The following is a 20,560-nucleotide window of genomic DNA, read 5'->3' on the forward strand; positions in this document are numbered from 1 at the left end:
TACCTCAGAAAACTGCCTCTGGAGCAGGAGGAATCCTGATGTCCCTCAAGACTGATGTAATGCAATGCGACACTGGGCTCTCAAAGAGAGTCTGAAGCCTGGGCAGATAATGCCTGTGTTTACACCTTAATTCTAGTTTTGTATGTACATACACCAGCTTCAGCATAAAAATGCTGGATTTGTGAAACAATCTCTGATAACAAAGAGAACAAGGCCAAAAGAGGCCTCTACAGCTTGATCTTAAAGAAACAAAGGACTACGTATCTTTCAATCCCTAAGGCACTGGACCCTCACCTCTCAGCCTGTCCATAGCTGTTCTGGTGCAGAAAAACCAGCGAAACTACCTTAGTGCTTAGGTACTTGAATTTGCAAATTGGGTCTCATGGGTTTTTTTTTCCTATTTCATTTTCCCGTCACTGAAAAATGGGTAACAATGAGGCAACAACACATAACCACTTCACACAGGCTTTGGGCTGATGAAACAGATAGTGTTCATAAAAGAAACAAGACATAAAAATTGCAGGCTAAGTAGTAAGTCCTTTAGCATTATTAATAATCACCTTACTATTGTGTCTAAGATAATCATGCTGCTATCAGGATATAATATCTCAGTGGTTATGGTAACAATACAAAGTTATTATTCCTTCCACTTTGTAATTATCTCATTTCACTATTGCACAAAGGCAAAGTAAATCCAAAGAGATAATATGCAATGCTATACAGCAGGGGCACCAGCAGCACGGGAATACTCTGCTACATACTGACATGACCTTCATTGCAGCAATATGTGTGCGCCTTGCAACCATTTGTGCAGGCTGCCCTCTCACCATCTTGACAAGGTTGAGAAGTGCTCTTTATTTTGATTTCACTGACAGGCAACTGAGGCAGAGATGAGGTTAAGTGGTCTGCATCTGTACTAGCCTGTGTTTCCAAAGCATAAAATGACTTAGCAATTTAGGTCCCTCATAAATTGAGTAAATTAGAGTAGCAAAAAATTCAAAATTAGCAATGAAAGAAAAAAAACGGAGGAGATGAGAGGACTGTAAGATAAAGACAGACTAGAACAGAATCAATGCCAGACATATGACTACAACCTATCACAGAGTAAACTGAGCACAGGAATTACTCACAGTCACAGAAGGCAGTGTTAAGAAGAGCAATAATCTGCAGCAGAAGAATGGATAGTTTAGGTTAAATATCAAGATGAGAGGCACAGCTATAAAAAGCAGATGGGAAGTGGAATTGTCTCCCTAGGGAGGAGACAGAAACAGCCTCTCTGGATGTTTAAAACACAGGTTAGGCATGCTGCTCTATATGCAGAAGTCTTACAACATTAGTCTGCTTTCTTGATGCCAGTGAAATTCCTCATATAGCACTGTGGCAGAATAAAAGCCCAGAGGAAAAAGGAAGTCACTGGCTTGTGTGCTCCTCCAAAACAGCATGGTTGGTGTAAGAACTGACATCACCCAGCAGTAGAGAGGTGCCTGCTTTCTCTCCAAATAGCAGCCCAGTAGGGCAGGACCAGGCACTTAGTTCTGGGTGCATATACCCAAAGGCAACAGAGAGAGGGACAGAATCTGGCTGATGATGCCAGGATGTGAACTGCTAACGTGGAGGGGAGACAGAAAACCGAACATCAGCATTCTCATCCCAAACACACATTTCCATCTGGGCACAGGCATTCCATCAGGATGAAAGGAACCAGTCAAAATTAATGAAGGATGATCTAATGTGAAACTTACACTACGAAGATGCTATCCAAACAAGGACCAAAGTTACTCCTAAGATCTGTGGTACTATCTGACCTTCTGAATGAGCTGACAGCAAATTCAGGAAGTCTGAAGAAAGGGGCAAAGGACATCCTGTCCCCTCCTTGTGAGAACTTCATTGTGTTGCAGAACAGAAAACTGCCCTGGAGAAACCTAGCTGCATGGTGAAGCTGCAGTGTTAGGGCATCAGGATTCTTGCCCTTCTTGGGATGCAGGACCTTCTGCCTTAACACAAAACTCTTCCTTGCCAAGGGTCCAGAGACTTGGTGTGACACCAAACACACAATTCTGCTACCCTGTCTCATTAAGGAGGAGAAACTTAGATGATCAAGGAAAGGAAGAGATGACGAAACCTCCTTCCAGACCTGCTCTCTGCCTTCTTTCTGCTGATAAATGAAAGACTTGATGGTAGACCTGCTGGTGGTATACACATAGCAAGGTCATGTTCCACCGAGAGATATAGCAGGAGGCACAAGACTTGTCTCACAGATACCACGATAAATCTTAGCACCTCGCAGTCTTACTGTGAACTGGTATTTAGAACACGGATACTCCCATGGTGTTAGCATCTCCCATCACTGGCAGACTAGTTGAGTTTTTCTCTACTCAGCCAATTCACAGGCAGACCCCGAGCACTAGGAACAGGCCACCTCCTGCTTACGCTGGGATACTACAAGAAGCAGGGAGCTGTACAAAGCGTGTTCTCCTGTCATCTCAATCACAAACCTTGAGGAGAAGGGGGAGAAAAAAAAAAAAATAAAAAAACACCTCCCCTGCTGCTCCTAGAAAGAGAAGCACCCCAAAACAAAACCCAGCCAACCCAAACCCCCAAACCTCTAATTCCACAAACAACAAAACAAAAGCAAAGCAAACCATCAGAAACTACCAGGAAAAGAAAAAAAGGAAAAAAAAAAACAGCTGATACCCAGTCCTAGGAGAGAGATTGATTAATGAGGCTGGTAGGCAGCACATCTACCTTTGCTTACCAGGACCACATCTCCTGTTTCTCTGTCTTATCTGCAGAAACAGAACTCTTGGGCTGATGCTTAACTACCGCAGGTTAAGAGGGATTCTTTATGGGATTTTGAAAGTACAACTCTCAAGAAGTGAATACTTCTCGCTTTGGGTGGAACCATGTCTTTTCACAAGGTCTCACCAAAACAAAGCCCAAATAAACATCTGTAAAGATCATGATGCTACAGCATCTTAAACTAAGGATGGTTTCTCAGTTATAATTATAGAGTGTAGAAAAGGCTTAGCATGACAAAGCTTGTATACTGAGATAAATCTGAGCACATAAAAGATGATTTTTTTTATAGCTGATACTAGTACTAGTCACAGTAGTGCTCTGGAGGTGAAGACGACTCCACCACTTCAAAAATCAGGTTCAGATAGGGCTTTAGCAAACCATGAGATCTAAGTTGGCTCTACCACAGCATTAAACTTTAAATAAGGATGCCCAGGGGTTGAAAGTTCTGGCATACCAAACTCTTATCCTAGTACACATTTTGATTTTACCTTCCAAAAACGCATATACAAACAATATGGAAAGCAGAATACCAGAGATTTTAGTGACTCTACAACACAGAGTGAAGGCCTCTAGGTACTGGAAGCATTAATAAGAAAGCAGAGGTGCTGCAATATTGTGTACATACTAATAACAGTTTGGAACAGGGAGTCTGATAAGAAAAACACAAAATGATTTTGTGATGAAGTTAATTCCACTGAGTTTAACTGAAACAGTATAAGAAAACCTGAGAGGAAGAGCAGCTCTGACTGATTAAATAGAGCTCTGAGTATCAGATCAACAGAATAAATGCCCACTGGCTCATCACAACTGAGGGAAGATGCTGTTTATTAATCTATTTGAAGAACTGGGATTTGTATGCAAAAGATCCCCTCACCTCTTCGTATACTCTCTTAGTTTTCCACAGACAGTGTCCTACTTGTGCACATTTAATTTCCCCCCCCCCCCCCCGCAATTCACAATGTGTTTGAGTCAGTCCAGCTCAGACTGTAATGAGAATTTCAGGTCCCAAGATTATCCTAATTATGATGTTCCCATCCTCAAAAACATGGTAAGCAGAGTCGATACTAGGCCTTTTGAGAGTAGAGAAGTTAATAACGGTAAAAGTCTCTTCAAGATGGAAAAAAGCAGCTTAAAACTTTGACTCTTAATTATTCTTAATAACCATCCTTGCCACTGCTTCAATAATTTTCACTGGCTTTTGACAGGCAGGACTTCACGCACAGCATTGTTTATTCCAGCACTGTGCTTGTTCATCCAAATTTTCAGCTGGACTGGGACACTTACAGGTAGAAGAAGCCTCCCAAACATGTACTGAGTCAGGCACTTTATTGGAATTAGGAACTGGGTTCCTTCTGTCTCTGAGCACAGTTGCACACACAGATATCACTTGTCAGTTTTGCAACAGCCATGCACTTGCAGGCATGCAGGACATCTCAAATGGCTCACTACCACACAGGAGGAGCTCAGAAGAAAGTCTTCACGGAGATGAAGCGATAAGAAAGACTTGCAAACACAGAAAGAGCCACTAAACTGCTTTTCCATGAATAGGGCATTTACCTTTTTTAATTATACATGTCTTTTATCTTGCACACTGTACATAGTTTGCCAGGATTATGTTTTTGGGAGTTTTTGCCTAAGACTTTATTTTCAAAACAAATGCTTCACTGCTTTTATTTTGCAAATAAAATGATAGCATTAGTTCAGTGCTACTGAAGAGCTGGGCAAACGATGTGCAGGAACAACGCAGGCAGAAGAAGAGGAGAAAAAAGCAAATATTTATTAAAGGCAGAAAAGGGGGAAAAGAAGTGTTTTCTAAATAGGGAAGAGGCAGCTTGGAAACAAATTTTAAAATGCATTGTGAGGAAAAGCTTCTGGGACTGGAAAAAATAATAATCTGACTACCCATTTTTTAGGAAGAAATAAAAAGTGAAACTGCTTTCCTATACAAATAACAGTTACATACTCCCACAGTAAGGCAACATGATTGAAGTTGCCAAGGTAAAGAGAAAAATCAGGAAATTCCAGAATTTAGGTTGCCTGAAAAGGCTGCAGTTTGTGTCTTCATGATGAGACAGTCTTTTAATCACAAAAATCACAAAACAATTTGCCCACAGAACCATTCTTGCTTAGTGCAAAGGATGGATGGATGGTTCTCAATCAAAACCTGTTTTGTTTTCCCTTTTCTAAGTGATTCTATCTCTCATTTACAGCTTACGGCTCAAATCCTGTTCTGAAAACTAATGCACTAATGTTTTCTACAGGCTCTTCACGATTGCTCATCATTGCAGCCTTGACTTTTTTATGAACTCCCAAAGCATTTAAGTTTACAATAGCATTATGAGGGGAAGGTTGATTTGGCTTCATTTTAGATTCAAGAGAAATTCATGTCAAAACATTACTGCTAATTTTACACATCCATTTGAGGATGCCTGGCTTTTCAGGGTAAAACATCAGGCTGTACATCATATCTTTCTATGTACAGGAGGTGCTTTAACCATCAGACTGATCTGTCAGATCAACTGTCTTCCTTAAAACTTCTGGATTTTACTCACTAATTGCCTACAGTAGAATTACTCTCATCTGGTTTGCATCTACCTTTGTCTAGTTACTCAGTTCTAGAGATAATGAAGATGGGCATATCTTGGGGTGAGATAGCAGGTAGGCTGTGACTGCCATCAGGAGATCAGCTTTGCCTGGATGCTTTCCTCTTTAAGAGCAGCCAAAGTTAGGCAAGGTGAAGCCAATCCCTCCTGGTTTCTCAAGTGCATTCTGCAGGAGGATTAGCTTCCAAGTGCTGCCCCAGCCCTCTCCAGCATGTCCTTACACTCACATTCTGTAAGCCCCCTTGGGCACCTCTCATGCGTTATCTTTGTTATGGACCTATAGAGTTAATTCTGAAGACAACATCTGAAAGGTACTGTTAAGTACCTTGAGGCTCATGCCCACTCTTAGCGTAATTTTGTACATGAATCTCTTCCCAGGCGTTATCTTACTGATGTCCTGAAGGCATCATTATATTCCTGAAATCAAAGAAGCTGTGTGTGGGAGGAAAATAACAGACACAAAGTTCATCAGAACTCCACATGTCAGTAAAAGGCAAATAATTGAAGGAGTAAATCACTGCAAGGTAAGGCCTTAATTATTTAGGGTTAAACAGTAGCAGTGTTACAGAATGCAGAGTTATATTTTGTTAACCACTCATCATGGGAACACTTATATACTAAGAAGTTATTCTGCACAAGAAGGGGAGGCAAAATGTGGATTGTGATGCTTAGAAACACTTTCAAATAAAGAGCAAATAATATCTGCAAGCATGAACAAAACTTCATCCAAAGCAAAAAAGCTGTCTTTTTTTTCTTTTTTTTTTAAGTTAATAGTAATTTTAACTATTTCAATTATCTCTGGAACACTTCTCCTAATTTCTGTTTGCAGGTACATTTCTTTATTTTTTCACCTTTTCTGTCTCACTGTATGAAAACCCTGCACTGAGCACAGGAAAATTTGACTAACTGGTAGTAGTGAGAAGGTGCAACCAACTAAGTGGTGACACAAACAAAGTGCATTCAAATTCACAGATCGAACTAACTGGGAGGAAAAAAAAAAGATACAAACTTATTCTTCAATTCCTTTCTTGCATACTCTGCCTCCCATTAAAAAAATGAGTAGTTTAAAATATTTTTGTGAAGGAAAAAAGAGTGGGGTGCTTTTGATTAATAGCATTCTATTATTTAAGGAAGAAAAGGACATATAAAAAAAAAAAAGGCAGTCTTGCATTTATGAAATCATGGCCATATTCTCAGCTGGTGCAAAACAGCAGAACTCTCCTTGCTTAGGAGATGCAATTCCAATCCATATCAGCTGAGAATCTGATATAAAACACTTTCCTCTTACAAAGATATAAACATATTCAGACTTACTCCAATTTAAACATTAAGTATGCTGGGTTGAAACTGGTTTCAAGTTTCAAAAGAGTTTTCAAACTCTTCTTTTTATATTTTACGTGATATCCTCTATTCTGGTCAGAAATAACAGAAGACATAAATATTCACGGGATTATTTAGGTTGGAAAAGACCTTTGATGAACTTTACCAGATTTGCTGTACTTTCAGGGTCTACTTACAGACTTTGATGTGTGCTTTATTAAAGCAGAAAGTGTTCGTATAGTACACTGATATGAAACTGTTTAAGATCTCTATGGAACATCTACCAATCTTCTCTGTGAACCCGGTCCATGTATGTATGCATAAACCAGCCATGTCTGCCTATATGACACAAGGACAACTTAACAACCATGCCAACTTTCAGATTGCAATTTCACCTTCTTGTAGGTGGGTACCAGGTTTTAGGGCAATATTCCAGGTTTTAATTCTTTATCTGTGAGTGCTACTCTAAGAATTGCCTTGGAGAGTATTGTGGGAGCACTCGTCTGCCTGCTGGCCCTCTGCTGAAAACCGTTTTGGCTGACTACTTAGAGAGGTGACACTTTACTGAAAACAAAAAGCAAAATTACAATCTGAGCACAGCTGAACACAGCTAAGTCAGTTAGGGACAGAGGTCCAGGGAAACTCGTGTGCCTAACTAGCTTACAAGCCTTCTGAAAATCCCACACCTTTACCTTTCATCTTCATGCAAAAAAGCTGAAACATCAGCCATATACTTTTCACACAGTAAGAAAAAACAATCTCTATCAATGGCTGTATCTAGGTAACAAAATCTATATTCATATTACAAAAACAATCTTCAACCACAATGTTCACATTTTGTAATGTGGGCTGTTTTATCTCATAACTCCCTTTTTATTTTAATTGTGAATATTTTTATGACGTTTTATTTTTTACTAAATTTCAAGTTGAAATTACAGTTACGGTCAGATGTGTGAAAATTGCACCTCACAGTTCTGCAGATATTTTCTCCTCTGACTTTCAGATCAAACCTCTCATCTGACAACTCTTAAGCAATTCTCTCTCAGCCTAGTCCCACATTTGCCCTCCCTTGGAAGCGGTATGCTTGCATGCACACAGCCTCGTGTGTACTCCAAACTCTACCTGGAGAAGCATACTAGCTTATCCTTTCTGAATCTTGGAAATGTCAAGGCAACTCTGTATCCTGAGACCAAGCTAATGCTCACAAAACAGAAACCCATACTGAAGCAAGGCTGACTCTGTAGAAGAAACACATATAAGGGAAGCTCCAAGATAACATTTTCACATGCGGAGTTTTTCTGTCTGCAGCTGCATTTCAGCTACTGTGTTTCAGTGGTCACACATTTGCTAACACCTCAGAAAAGTTCATCTGTAATGCTGTCACTTGTAACCAGTCCAATTATCTCTGCTCATTCAACAATGAAAAACACAGTCTCCTATAAACGGCCTGGACACAAAAGTTGAACATCATCAGAGATAAAAAATGCAGCAAGTTAAGATCTTACTCAAGAGTCCTACACAGATGAGTAAGTGGGCAGAATGTGGCCACTTACTGCAGCATACAGGGACTAGAAACATATCTGATCTTCATCATCAGGGCTCCCGATGTGACTACTAACATGCAGTTATGTGATGGGGTATTTCAGAACACATCAAGAAACTGTATCAAGTAGACTTGACATAGATACTATTAAGTAGCAAGGCAAGACAAATTCAATCTCTTTTCACAACCTTCTGCTCTAGCGTGAGTGCTGTGGCTGTCATCAATTAGGTCTTTACAGCAAGATGTAACTGAATCAGAAATGCAATTAGGAGGTTTTGGAAAGATGAACATATATAAATTCCACCAGCATATGGCATTTACTAGATGAAGAAATGGGTATGAACTGCAAAGCAGGCTTCCAAGGGCACAGAGTTATTCTTTGCCATCTTCGGAATTTCACAGCCACTTTGGGGCCTAGAGTGTCAAAAACAATCTGCCAGCAAAGCTTGGATACACCCATGGAGACATTCAAAGGGAAATGTGATAGTATCAGCAGAGGAACTCAGTTACACAAAAGGAGAGGTGTGGCTGAACCACAGCTTCTCTGATTCACATCAAGACTTTCCCAAACTTGAGAGCTGCGCTATCTGAAGAGGATGATACAGACCCAGAGCCACCAGGAACACAGTTATTTTCACTGCCTGCTTCACCTGAGCAGTAATGTCACAGGGAAAAACCCAAGAGGGAAGAGAAGCCAAGGCAGGCTCACCAGAGTGCGTCCTGAGGTGTCCTGTGAGGGCGTCCCTCCGTCGGCAGGCGTAGCTGCAAAAGGGACATTTAAACGGCTTCTCTCCAGAGTGCAGCTTGATGTGTCTCAGCAGGTTGCCCTTCTGGGTAAAAGAAGCTCCACATTGGTTACAGTGGAAGGGGCGTTCACCTGAAAGGGAAATAACAGGGAAAGAGCTGTCAAGAAACATCATGAGATGCATGGTGCCCATGACCCCACACTCTGTAACAGTAGCATCTTACATAGTCTGCCATTACGATTATCAAAAGACACTTGCAAGTCAAAGGCTGTTTCTTTTGCACAATGGTGAAAGCCTCCAACGGTGATTCGATACTTTTACTTTGAGGTGATTAATGCAGCCTGATTTTCTCAAAGTTCTCCACCTCAGAGGTTTCGTGTGCTCTGCTCCAAGTCTAGACCCATAAAGGTGGCTTTAATAGTATTTATCGCTATGGTTTTGCGCTTAGTTTCAGTATAGGTCCAATGTACGTAAGTAGTTTGGAACCATAACAATTGGACTTGGACAGGTGTTAAGGCCTTTGCTTCAAACCAGATCTTTTGCTTACATTATGCTTTTACTGAAATCCTTTTTGAAAGGCTGCTTTGCATTGCTAGAGTGATATGAAGAGAATTGATGCAAGTGAAGATCAGCAAACACTGAGAATAATCCTACACCATGAAACTCTGAAATAAGCAAATCTGTGCTCTAAGTAAAACTAATTGAAAAGACTTGTTTGATGGAAGAAAAAAAATTGAAAATTGCAAAATAACAGAAACTCCACACCTTGCCCTCTCCATTCATCCCATGCATTCACACACAAACATCCAAAACTTATTTTGATGTTAATCCCTTATATTTGCCTTGGATAGTGAGGAATGGATCCATAAAAACAAACATCCCTTTAGAAAAGTATTATTACTATTTAGAGGAAAATCCCTGACAAACTAACACAACTTTTGTGAAATATTATCAAAAGTACAGTCTATGTCAACATCTGTTGGTGACTCCCAGTGTGCTCCAGCATTCTTGGGCAGCCAGTCAGCTTTTGTCCCACTGTGCGAATCGATAGGGCACAGGCATATACTTGCACTGGCCACTTGCTTAAGCACTTTGCTGTGGCTGGGCTTTAGATGCTGAAATGTTTTCAACAAGTAGGGCCCCAGTTCAACAAGGTCTTGAACATCAGGTTTCAGATGTAAGCAAACTCATTCATTTTTTCCATGCATCACCTATTACGGAGCCTTGGTAAAATCCTAGTGGGAGTTTGTGAGGTTGAATTCACTGGCCTGAAGGACAGATCTTGTGAAAAACAAAACACGTTCTGTGATCTGTCACATCTTTCCAAAGCCTCTCTCTCAATTGCTGTAAAGAGATTACTCTCTTGCTAGACAAAATGAATGCTATGTTTTTATCAAACGTGTCTAGTGTAAAGCCCAAGATACATCCGCAGATTCAAATGGAGAGAGAGAGGATGTGCGCTCTTAAAGATGTCCACGAGCAATTCTTGCTCCAGTGGTTTAAATCACCTGTCAGCATTACAACCCTGCCAGGAGGGCATCGGAAGGCAAACGTGCCATACGGATGCCAAACAACTGCAACTTCACTTTCTGTGCGTGAGCTGGAAATAACACCTGAAATTACTGCAGATGCACTGGAGAAGATACGAAGGTTCCTACAGCCTTGCCAAAAAACGTTATAGAGTAAATGATTAAAAAATAAAAGTAAAAATCAGAGCATAAAGCTCTTCTTCAAATACACTGAAAACAAGCTCATTGGAATTGATAAAGGGTTTGTGGTTTCCCTTTCAAACTCCCACACTATACTTAAAGGTTCTGATTAACCATTATCTTAATTTATATCATTTCAAAACGTCCATAACACAGGTATGTAAAGAGACTGCAGTCGAAAAATATATGGTGGTGTATTGTTTCTTTTTTTTCTTTTCTGTTTTGCTTTCATTGTCTGAGAAAATAGGCAAAACCCCTTCCTCTGACATGTTTCTCAGCATTCAGGAATGATTACGTGGGTTTCATGATGACAATATTAAGATAGAGAGTTTCTTACCAAGTTTGAAATCTTTCCTTTTACTCCTGCTATATGTAAAACAGTTAATATGTTTTCCCTGCTACATCATCCACTTATCATGAATATTTTGGAGACCACATACGAGCAAGTATGATTCCTTGATAAACTGGCACGTTAAGAGATGCTGGAAGCCTTTGGTCAGGACTTCAGATAGTCACTGTGTTCAGTGGCAAAGACATCATGAAAATACTCACTACAAAGTCACCCATAGTCTGATCCTCTCTTGCAACAGACAGAACCTGCTACAATAGCACATTTTACCTTAAATGACCTTGGTACCTATTTAAAGCCAGCATGAATTCATTTTTCCTGCTGGCTTAATTCTGGGTAAATCATTGCTTTGATCTGTTATACTTTTGTCCAATCATTGGATTCTTGCTCCTTGTTTAAGCTGCAGTCTTGTGGGATGACTTAATTTTAGTCACACCTTTGTGCTATTGATTAGCAGTTTTTTACATTTAGCAGAGCTAATCTGAGAGACCATTATTGAACAGAAGGCTGCACAAAAACTGTAAAGACTGAACTGTAAGAAGATTTTGCTGGTTTTCTAAGAACTGTACTGTCTGATGCCCACTCCAGATACTGACAAAATGGCCTCTTTATCACTTCAGTGTCTTAAGAAGACTGTTTTCCAGTTATTTCTCCTGATGTCTTTTCCTAGTGGGTTTGTAAGCAACTCTCCAGCATTATTATTTCCTAATAAAAATCTTGGCACCCTCCTCCTTTCCTTACTCTTCTGTGAAAACTAAAAGTTTTTACCCATGGGCTGAAATTAATCACACTTCAAATTAAACATCCACTCATGAAAAGTCTTTAAACACATTTCTTTTCAACATGACAGTCTCTATTTTCCTGTCTTTGGGGGTGATGTCAGCACAGATGTACCAGAAACTACTGACCTATGAAACAAGTGGCATACACAGCTACTAGGGGGTAAGGACAATTATAAACATGGTGTATTTTCCACCATTTACAGCTATGCATTTACCATTCGAGTTTCTCTATTTACACTGATTTATTAAAATAAGAACTCCTTGTAAGAAAGGTAACTAGGCAAGCTTTTGGCTTTCAATCATTGGAAACTATGTGACTGCAACGTAACTGCAAAATATTTTTAGTTTAGTTTAAGTATTAAACCTTTTCTCTATTTCAGAGCTAAACCAGGGCAGAAAAACCTCAAACCTTAGTGATTTAAAAAAAAAAAAAAAAAAGACTTTCCGAGTAGGTAGAGGGGGAGGAAGAGCTAACCAAACAAAAAAGATGTTTCTTTTCAACTCCAGATTTAAGATCTAAAGCCAGACAAAACCAAGAATGCCTAAAAACCCCATTTCTCCAGCACAGGGAATGGACAAGGCAAGGTAAATCAGAGCTGCAAAGTATTACCTTCCCTAAAGGCTTAGAAAGAGGGGCCTGTGCCAGGAAACCGCCCTGATAATTAGGTTAACAAATACATAAATCCATGGGGTTTAATCATTTAACAGTTAGATAAAGTAATAATTCAAAGGTATGATTTCAAATATTTACCTCTAAATTACAGTAAAATACTGCTGAAACTTCACAGTTCATTGTTTAACATGCCTTCATTACAGCTATGTCTCCTCCAGGAAAAATAATAATGAAATATTACTGCTCTTTAGCTACATCAGTATCTAAAGTACACACGTTAACTTGCTGTTGTGTAAACAAATTCTGAGATGAAAGGTGAAGTGGGCTAACAGAATCAGGGCTATTAGCAAGACATGGTCCTTTCATAAATATATTTAATACACGGCAGCTGGCTGGAAACTTCATAGCACAAGCTACAAATGCTGTCTAGCTGACACAAACTGAAACCAGGTAAATGAAGTGATTTAACTTCCTAATGATAGCTTGCATATTTTACCATGTATATGTCAAGTATTATTCTAAAAAGTAAACCGACTCCTCTTTCTGCTTAATTGGAAGCTTCCCTGCACAATAGCTCTCCTTTCCCACCTTAGCACGGAAGCGCTTCACAGGAGTTTCACTATGAGTTATCCTTCTTCGAATTTCATACTGGTGCAAAACAGAAATTTGACTGGGGACAAGGAGCCTGCAGACCTTGCAACGAAGGAGACTCATATTTTCATAACCTTTGGCTGGTAACTTTAGTCCCTTTGAAATCAGGGGGAACAACTAGATTAGATAATTCATGAGTTCCCATTAACAGCAAGGCCTGATCATTTCTACAGTGGCGCTTGAGTTTCTTCCTGCTGATGTTTTAATTACCGTTATTTGAAAAACCGCTGGTTTTGAAGTCTCTTTGCAATAAAAAAGAAAGCCAAGATAAGGTCCTTTTACATATAAGAACCAAGTACAGGAGGACTATATTTAACATCTGTCCTGTATGCCTAGGATCTCAGCCTTTTGATATCCGAAGGATAGCTTTGGTACTTCTCAAATAGGATTTTTTTTTTAACCTCTAAATGCAAAGTTACTGTGCCCATACTGCCATCAAGATATTTGCTCATACTAATAATATTGATTTTTTCTCTTCTCTGTGGTAGGGTTTTTGTTAATATTCAGTTAAAATGAAACATTTCTTCTGATTTACCACATGCTGCAACTACTCTGTTCCAGGAGCTGTGCTACTGACACACTGACAGGTAGGGAGTTGCCACCTGCCTTTACTCAAGCGAGACACAGAGCAGCAGGCTTTGCTCCATTTTTGTATTTATTATTAGGGGGACTCTCTAAGCTGTACACCTAACTTACTTTTCTATCAGATTCACTTAAGGGGCTGCACATCACTTGAAATCAGGGAAAACCTGCTTCCAGATAAGGCAGTTTATCATAGAACAGCAGTGACAAATCTCTCGTGAAAAAATTCCTGGCAAATCCTCTGTACACAAATTTATGATCAAATTCTTTATACAGAAAAATCCTTTAAGTGAACTGGCAAAAATATCAGAAGAGCACTGTGAGTAAAATACCTCCTTATACAGAGTGGGATTTTTAAAAAAAGTAAATCTAAGCTCCTGATCCATTTACTTAAGTAGAAAATTGGACTTTTGGAAAAGTTAGATTTAGGAACATAATTTCTAGAAATTAGGCCCTACAGTTTTTGATTCAATGTCAAATTGATTCAATTTGTAAGAAGCTGAAAATTAAAACTTAAACAAACAAAATCTTTCTATTAGAAGAATAAGACAGGCAAGTCCAATGGAGTTAAAGGTAATATATTAATATGATCATTTAAAAAAATCTGCCCCTGTTTAGTTGCTTTCGGCATAAAAGTCTTGAATAGTGAAGGGCATGATTGGGTTTTTCCTCATTTATTAATTGCATCCCAAAAACTTGAACTCTGCACAACAATTAAAAAAAAAGTTATTCAGAGTTCCAGTACTGCATACGTTCAATTAAAATGCTATTGACCTTAAAGCAGAACTTTGAAGATTTTCCTCATGGGCACATAACGTATCTCATTTCACTGACTTCATGGTACTAAAGCACACACGTGTAAGTAAGGAAAGATTTGAGACCCTCCTGTAGTTACCACCCCAAAAAGTCTATAAATAACCTATGAGCAGCCCAAAGAGAGTGTGAGGCACAACTATCCTCACTGCCATCATGACCTGTACCTGGCAACCTGGCTGTGCTCTGCCACTGTCTCACTGCGTCAACACAGGGAAAGCATTTAACCTCTGGCTGTTCTTAAAATAACGATGATGATCAATGATCTCTAGCAGTCCCTTCCAACTCATAGCATTCTATGAGGCTATGATAAGAATCCTCCCTTACCAAAAAAAAACCCAACAAACCCCAAACAAAAACAAAACCAAAAACACACCCTGTTTCAGAACCCAGCAGTAACCTGAAGGACTGAGTGTTGCAGTAGAGAAAAACACGCAACCTCACAGATCACAGATGCAGCAGCACAGATATACCACCAAATGGTTTCTGCTTCACCAAAAATTAGGAGCAAGACAATTATAATTCAGGCCCACTAGCAGAAAGCTTAAAGAGGTAAGAAATCACTGGAGTTCCTTTTCATCACCTCAGACAAATTGGATTACTGCCCTTATCTTCTTCCTCTCCCCTTTCCTCAGCAACCCCAGGCACAAACCCCTGGAGTATCCAGTGGCAATATTATGTGACCAGTCATGTTCTGCAGTAACAAAAAACTCTGATAAAGATGCCACAATTTGGGGCATATGCTGCGGAATATGAAATTTGGACCAAAAGAAACTAGTACGGGAAAGAAGGAAAACAAATCAAAGTTGGCATGCTATTTTTTTGACATGAGGACATGGCATGTGAGGGAGGGTGAAGGGGGATACCCCGCTCACTAAAGTAGGGACTGCATCATGCTTAATTCCCACACTGAGTGCTTTATTTTTTTTCTGTCAACAATGACAAATAAATAGAAAGGATTTCTCTTGATACCCATGCAGATTACCAAAATGTTTCACCTGAATTTTCAGTGTTTCAGAGAAATCTTGCATCCTCATGCACATGTGGATCCAGAAGATGAACGGGAAATCCCCAGCTTGGTCTATCATGGGAAAGGGGTAACAGCAAGCATCAGAGGAAATGATGCTCCAGTACATAAGGATGCGATATGGAACACTAAGTTTATCTGTAGCACAGATTATTTTCCCCGTCCCTATATCTGTTTAATGGGACTACCATAGTGTGTCAGGGAAGACAACCGCTCTTTGGGGACAGATGAATAACAGCTGGTGAAAACTGTGCCCCTCGATGTGCCTAATGCAGCCAATGCCATAGGGCACTGTTTCTTGCAAAGCCTGGGTCCCTGCTGTAAGGAAAGCCACACTCTCATCCCAGCATACATACTAATTACAGCCTCTACTATGGACCACAGCATTTTGTGTGATTTACACAGAATGCTGACAGTTTTTTTGGGAAGGAGAAAGGACTTCGGTTTCTGCCAATCTAAACAATCACGCTTTGGTTGTGTACCGATAAAGAGGAGAGCAAGGCAGGATTCAGCTCCCAAAAAACACTTAAATGGACTTTGAGAGGTAAAGATTACATACCAGTTACATGAGTTGATAAAGAATATCATCCATTTTCACTCACTAGGGATGACCTCCCTTCCCTCCACCATTCTCCCTTGGGCTGCAAAACCAGACTACCCACAAGTCGGGGCTCATTCCATAGCTGGGACCAGCCCATCACTCCCAGCTGCCGAGGAAGTGGCAATATATTTTAAAATAGTGCAGCTTAAAAGACAGATACCAGCATGTTAAAAATACTCCTTAAAATCAAGGATGTGGAAATCGAAGCAAACTTCTCCTTCTGCTGTGGACAGTGAAGTAGCAGCATGCATTAAAAAACAAACAAACAAAGTGGGGGGAAAAATAAATCCCCCACAAAATTTGCCAACTGGTTTACTGAGAGGAGAGCATCAAGCTGCACATTAAAAGGAATGCCATTTTGATATGCTTGAAATCATCTGTATGGAGCAATACATCACAGCTTCTCTGCTCAGATTGGAAGAGAGTCATAGTTCTACAAGGAACAAGCAGTAGCCTGAAGGAAAAAGCTACCAGTTATGCAATTCCTACCCTGGCACCCGCATACAGCATCTTGCCTGCACGCAGCTGAGATTTGATTCTGTTGGATTTGCATGCCTTCTACAACGTGAAAAAGGGCAGCTTGTCCATATTCAAAAGATGGGCTAGCTGTTCAGTATCTCAAAAAATGCTGACCGTTTAATTAAGTACCTACATCTAAATTTAACAGGTCTAAATTAGCTGCTCAAGTTCAAATACGTGGACTGTGATGCACCTACAATACATATGCTCAGAGATGTGCAAGAGCCAATGACAATTTTAGGGAGGTTGAAAGCTGGGGACTCAGTCTGTTACATTCTCTATTCTCTTTCCCTTCCCTCTTAAGAGCAAGTCAAATTGTTACTCAACATTTTGGTTCTCCAGCTAATGCTTTTCCCTTGTCATAACTGCTGTCTAAAATCATGACTGCACCATAAACAATACTGCAATGCTTTGCATTATACATTTATGTTAAGTTATTATCAATACTGATTATATACAGGGCATTAACTATGTAATATATATTTATTATTCCTCTCTACAGAAATTCTATTGATTTTTTTTCTCACCAAGAACACACCACTTGACTGCAAACTATCAGGTTTACAAAGGAGTTACATAAAGTCTTTCTTACTTTACCTTGAACCCCCACTCTTCTTATCTTAACAGATATCTCAGCCAGTGTTAGTCTCTCACCCCATAAATAATAACAGCGAAAGATAAAAACCAAAGTATCTTTCCTTTTGCCCCAAAAATATGAACAAACACCCACTGAGGCTCCAGCCCAAAACCCAGAAAGATTTAAATGCATACCTTAAGCATATATTGTAGCACTTTGGGTGACTTATATGTGCTTAAATCTCACAAAAGTTAAGCACAAGCTTAAGTGCTTTTTGGAATCAAAGGCTCTCTGTAAGACTGGAGAGCATTGTCTTCTGGCCATCTGTACTTTTATAGTGTACCCTCATTCCCACCTGAAAAGTAGTAGGGGTGATGACCAGTCTCTTGGTTACCCCAGTTTGTCAGATTAGCTCAAACTCTCCTGAAATTCCCTGTTTTGAACTCAAGGCCTCATCTTTCAGGTCCCCAAAACCCACAGTATATTGCAAGGGTCTTGTCTGCTTCTTGAACTCTCACATCCTAGTAGTCTGCTTTCATCTCTAAACAGTAGTAGTAGCAATTAAAAAAAAAAAAGAAAAAAAAAAGAGAGGAAAATGCAAGCATTGAAAGGTGCTGCAAAAATAATGTGAATGGTGAGCAGAAGCTGAAGCCAAGCACTAGCCCACAAGGGCTGTTTAGGTGAGACTTCCCTGATGGAGCTGTTGTTCATCTGCCTGCTAGCCCACCCTGGTATCAGGATCACCAGTGCCTAGTGTGGGGCTTGTTAGTTCTGTGTTTGCCCAGCCACTTGCAAATGAAGTGTGAGACCCTCAGGAAGCTATTGGTGTTGTCAAGCTGTGAGCACCTCCAGGGGAAGACTATTTAAGCCTCACCTTAAAGACTTGAAAGCCTTGCACATGCACACACACTGACACACACATACCCCCATGCCAAAGAATGACTCTCACCACCTTTCCCCTGGTCAAGACAAGTTTCAGACTTTTGTGACATTTTTAAGAATCAAAGACTGGAAACCGAAGGAAGCATCATGCTTGCCAGAAACAGCCTCGCAAGAATCTGGGGAGAAGGAAAGAACCAAAACAACGAAGCCCATCTCTCCCCTCCCAGCCCCCTGCTACCCCATGAATGAAAAGGAAAGAAAAAAGAGTTGTCAGGTCATATCAACATCAGATGCCACAGGCAGGCATCGGATTTCTTTCAGCTGCTTACCAGTGTGGCTCCTCTTATGTACCATTAGCACATTGGGCCCAATGCAAACCATGCCACAGACGTCACATTTCAGTTTACCATTCGGAAGCCGGATTCCTCCCTCGCTTGATAGCTCCTGGATCTTTCTGTTATCCACCATCTCGTTACTCTCAGCGAGGGGCTCTTCCAGGCTGCTTCCTTCATCATGAGCCCTGATCTCATCTTCCTGACTCAGGAGCTTCCTGTCACATTCCTCATCACTTTGCATTTCTAGCTTTACTGAATTTGCTGAAATAAAAATAAAATAAAATAAAAATTAAAAACTTATATTTTTCTGTGTTCCCAATAGCTAATTTAATTGTAGTTTTCTACTATTATCAATATTAAAGCATAGCCTTGAAGCTCAAACCAACATGAAGGCCTCATGATGGTGATGGCAACACAATTAATAATCATATATTTTTTCAAGGCTTTTTTTCTTACATTTCTAATTTCTATCCCTATTTTACATTTAGAAACTAAGGCATGGTGTGATCCAGAGACCTACCAAAAGCAGCAGGCTTAAGAGCTGACCTCCTGCTCCTCAACTTGAAACACAGGAGCTTCCTGCCTTTCAAGGAGCCCGAAACACAAGAGCAAAGTCTACAGCCACAGCTGCTTCTTCCAGGTATCTGATGCACCAAGACACAGGGTTTCCAAAGAGAGGGCACTGAACTGCCACAGCTCACAGAAAGAAGCACTCTGCAGACAGGATTGTTCAAAACACAGGGACCTGGTGAAGGTGGGCTTGTGGACTGTGTCAGTAACCTCCAAATCACCCTGCCTGCATGAGCAGGTTTCTTGACAGGGGAGAGACCAGTCTTTGGATGACTGTCCACTGCTTTTTTGCTACCATCTTCTGATACAGGTAAACAGGGCAGTGCCAAGGCAAACAGGTCTGAAGCAAGGCCTATGCTGCTGGCTCATTTGATCTGCAAGCGAAGGAAGTGCAGCTGAAAATCTTTTATATCTACCTGGTTAGATGTATGGGCTCACCACTGATTTTTGTGATCCCCACATCACGGGACAAACTACCTCTAATTATCAAGGGCTCTTAGGATCAGCAAAGCTTTCAAGAAAATTAATGCATTGGGCTTTTTCACATCGAGGTGTCAGTGCAGGTGGAATAATCACCAGATAGCCCCATTTCAGTGCCTCATTGAAGGGTCAAAACTGCTGAAAGGCCTGTCCCAGAGTCACACTCTCCATCCACACTGTCAGCCAGAAGGCAAGCCCACGTGTCTGCTTCCCTAAGCCTTGATCCTGCTGAGGGGTTTAAAAAAGAGGTGATTCAGCCTTCATATCTAAGCAGTCTTTGACCTCTGTACTAAGGCCATTAGCATGAGTGCCAGTAACAGCAGAGGACCTGAAGAGCAAAAGCATGCTTTGGGCATAGTCAATGTCCAAACCCTGGCCTGGTGTGCTCCAGAGCAGCTGCCCACAGGGCCCTGTCTGAACCCAACAAAACAGGAGTAAATGTGTCTGACCACTGTGAGGCATCTCAGTTTCAAACAGTCAGCCTGGAAACGAACAAACTCTACTACTTCAACTTCCTCCTCCATCTGCCTTTCTCCACCTTCCCTACAATTTACAGTTAAAGAAAACACAAGATTCAGAGACTGACGTTGATGTTGCAACTCTAAGTCACTGCTGTTATTCCTTGGTAAAGCACAATGAATGGGGGAAAGACACCTGAGACCAAACAACGGTATGATTCTGCTTTTTAATCATAAAATTGTTGAAACACATCTTCCACTATTCATCAAGGCACTAATGGAAGCTAAGGAATGAAAATACTATTACAGCAAAGCACATCGAGAGCAAGGACACGGCCAGATCCGATCACAGCAGACTAATGTCAGCACCAGCACTGTCACTGAAACAGTCTGTAATTACAAAATACTTGAGTACAAAATATTTGAGTCAGAGAGATGCATTTATTGTTTACAAAAAGAAATAACAGCACAGACTGAGCTTTACCATGACCTGGCCCAAGCTGATGTCCAAGTGTGGGCACAGGATGGTTGTCCTCACCCAGTCCTATACCCAGTGTGGTGGAAGAATGCAGTCCCCCAGGGACAGCTCCCTGCTCCACAG

The 20,560-nt window shown here is 40.5% G+C and overlaps 1 protein-coding gene across 6 annotated transcripts in view; it reads right to left on the bottom strand.

Moving 5' to 3' along the window:
- IKZF2 (IKAROS family zinc finger 2) overlaps positions 1-20,560 on the bottom strand; it is a 108,349-nt gene that overhangs the window by 28,758 nt on the left and 59,031 nt on the right. For 3 of the 6 annotated variants that reach the window (XM_054381493.1, XM_054381492.1, XM_054381491.1), the window contains exons 3-4: positions 18,446-18,712; positions 8,975-9,142 (exon numbers count right to left, since the gene is read on the bottom strand). In XM_054381493.1, the coding sequence (XP_054237468.1) occupies positions 8,975-9,142; positions 18,446-18,712 (435 nt within the window). Of the gene's footprint in view, positions 1-1,329; positions 1,365-1,522; positions 1,529-8,974; positions 9,143-18,445; positions 18,713-20,560 lie in introns of all 6 variants that reach the window. The other 3 variants (XM_054381495.1, XM_054381494.1, XM_054381490.1) reach the window with 2 other exon arrangements.

Source organism: Indicator indicator, chromosome 5, assembly GCF_027791375.1.
Source record: "Indicator indicator isolate 239-I01 chromosome 5, UM_Iind_1.1, whole genome shotgun sequence".
In the NCBI taxonomy this organism is placed as follows: domain Eukaryota; kingdom Metazoa; phylum Chordata; class Aves; order Piciformes; family Indicatoridae; genus Indicator; species Indicator indicator.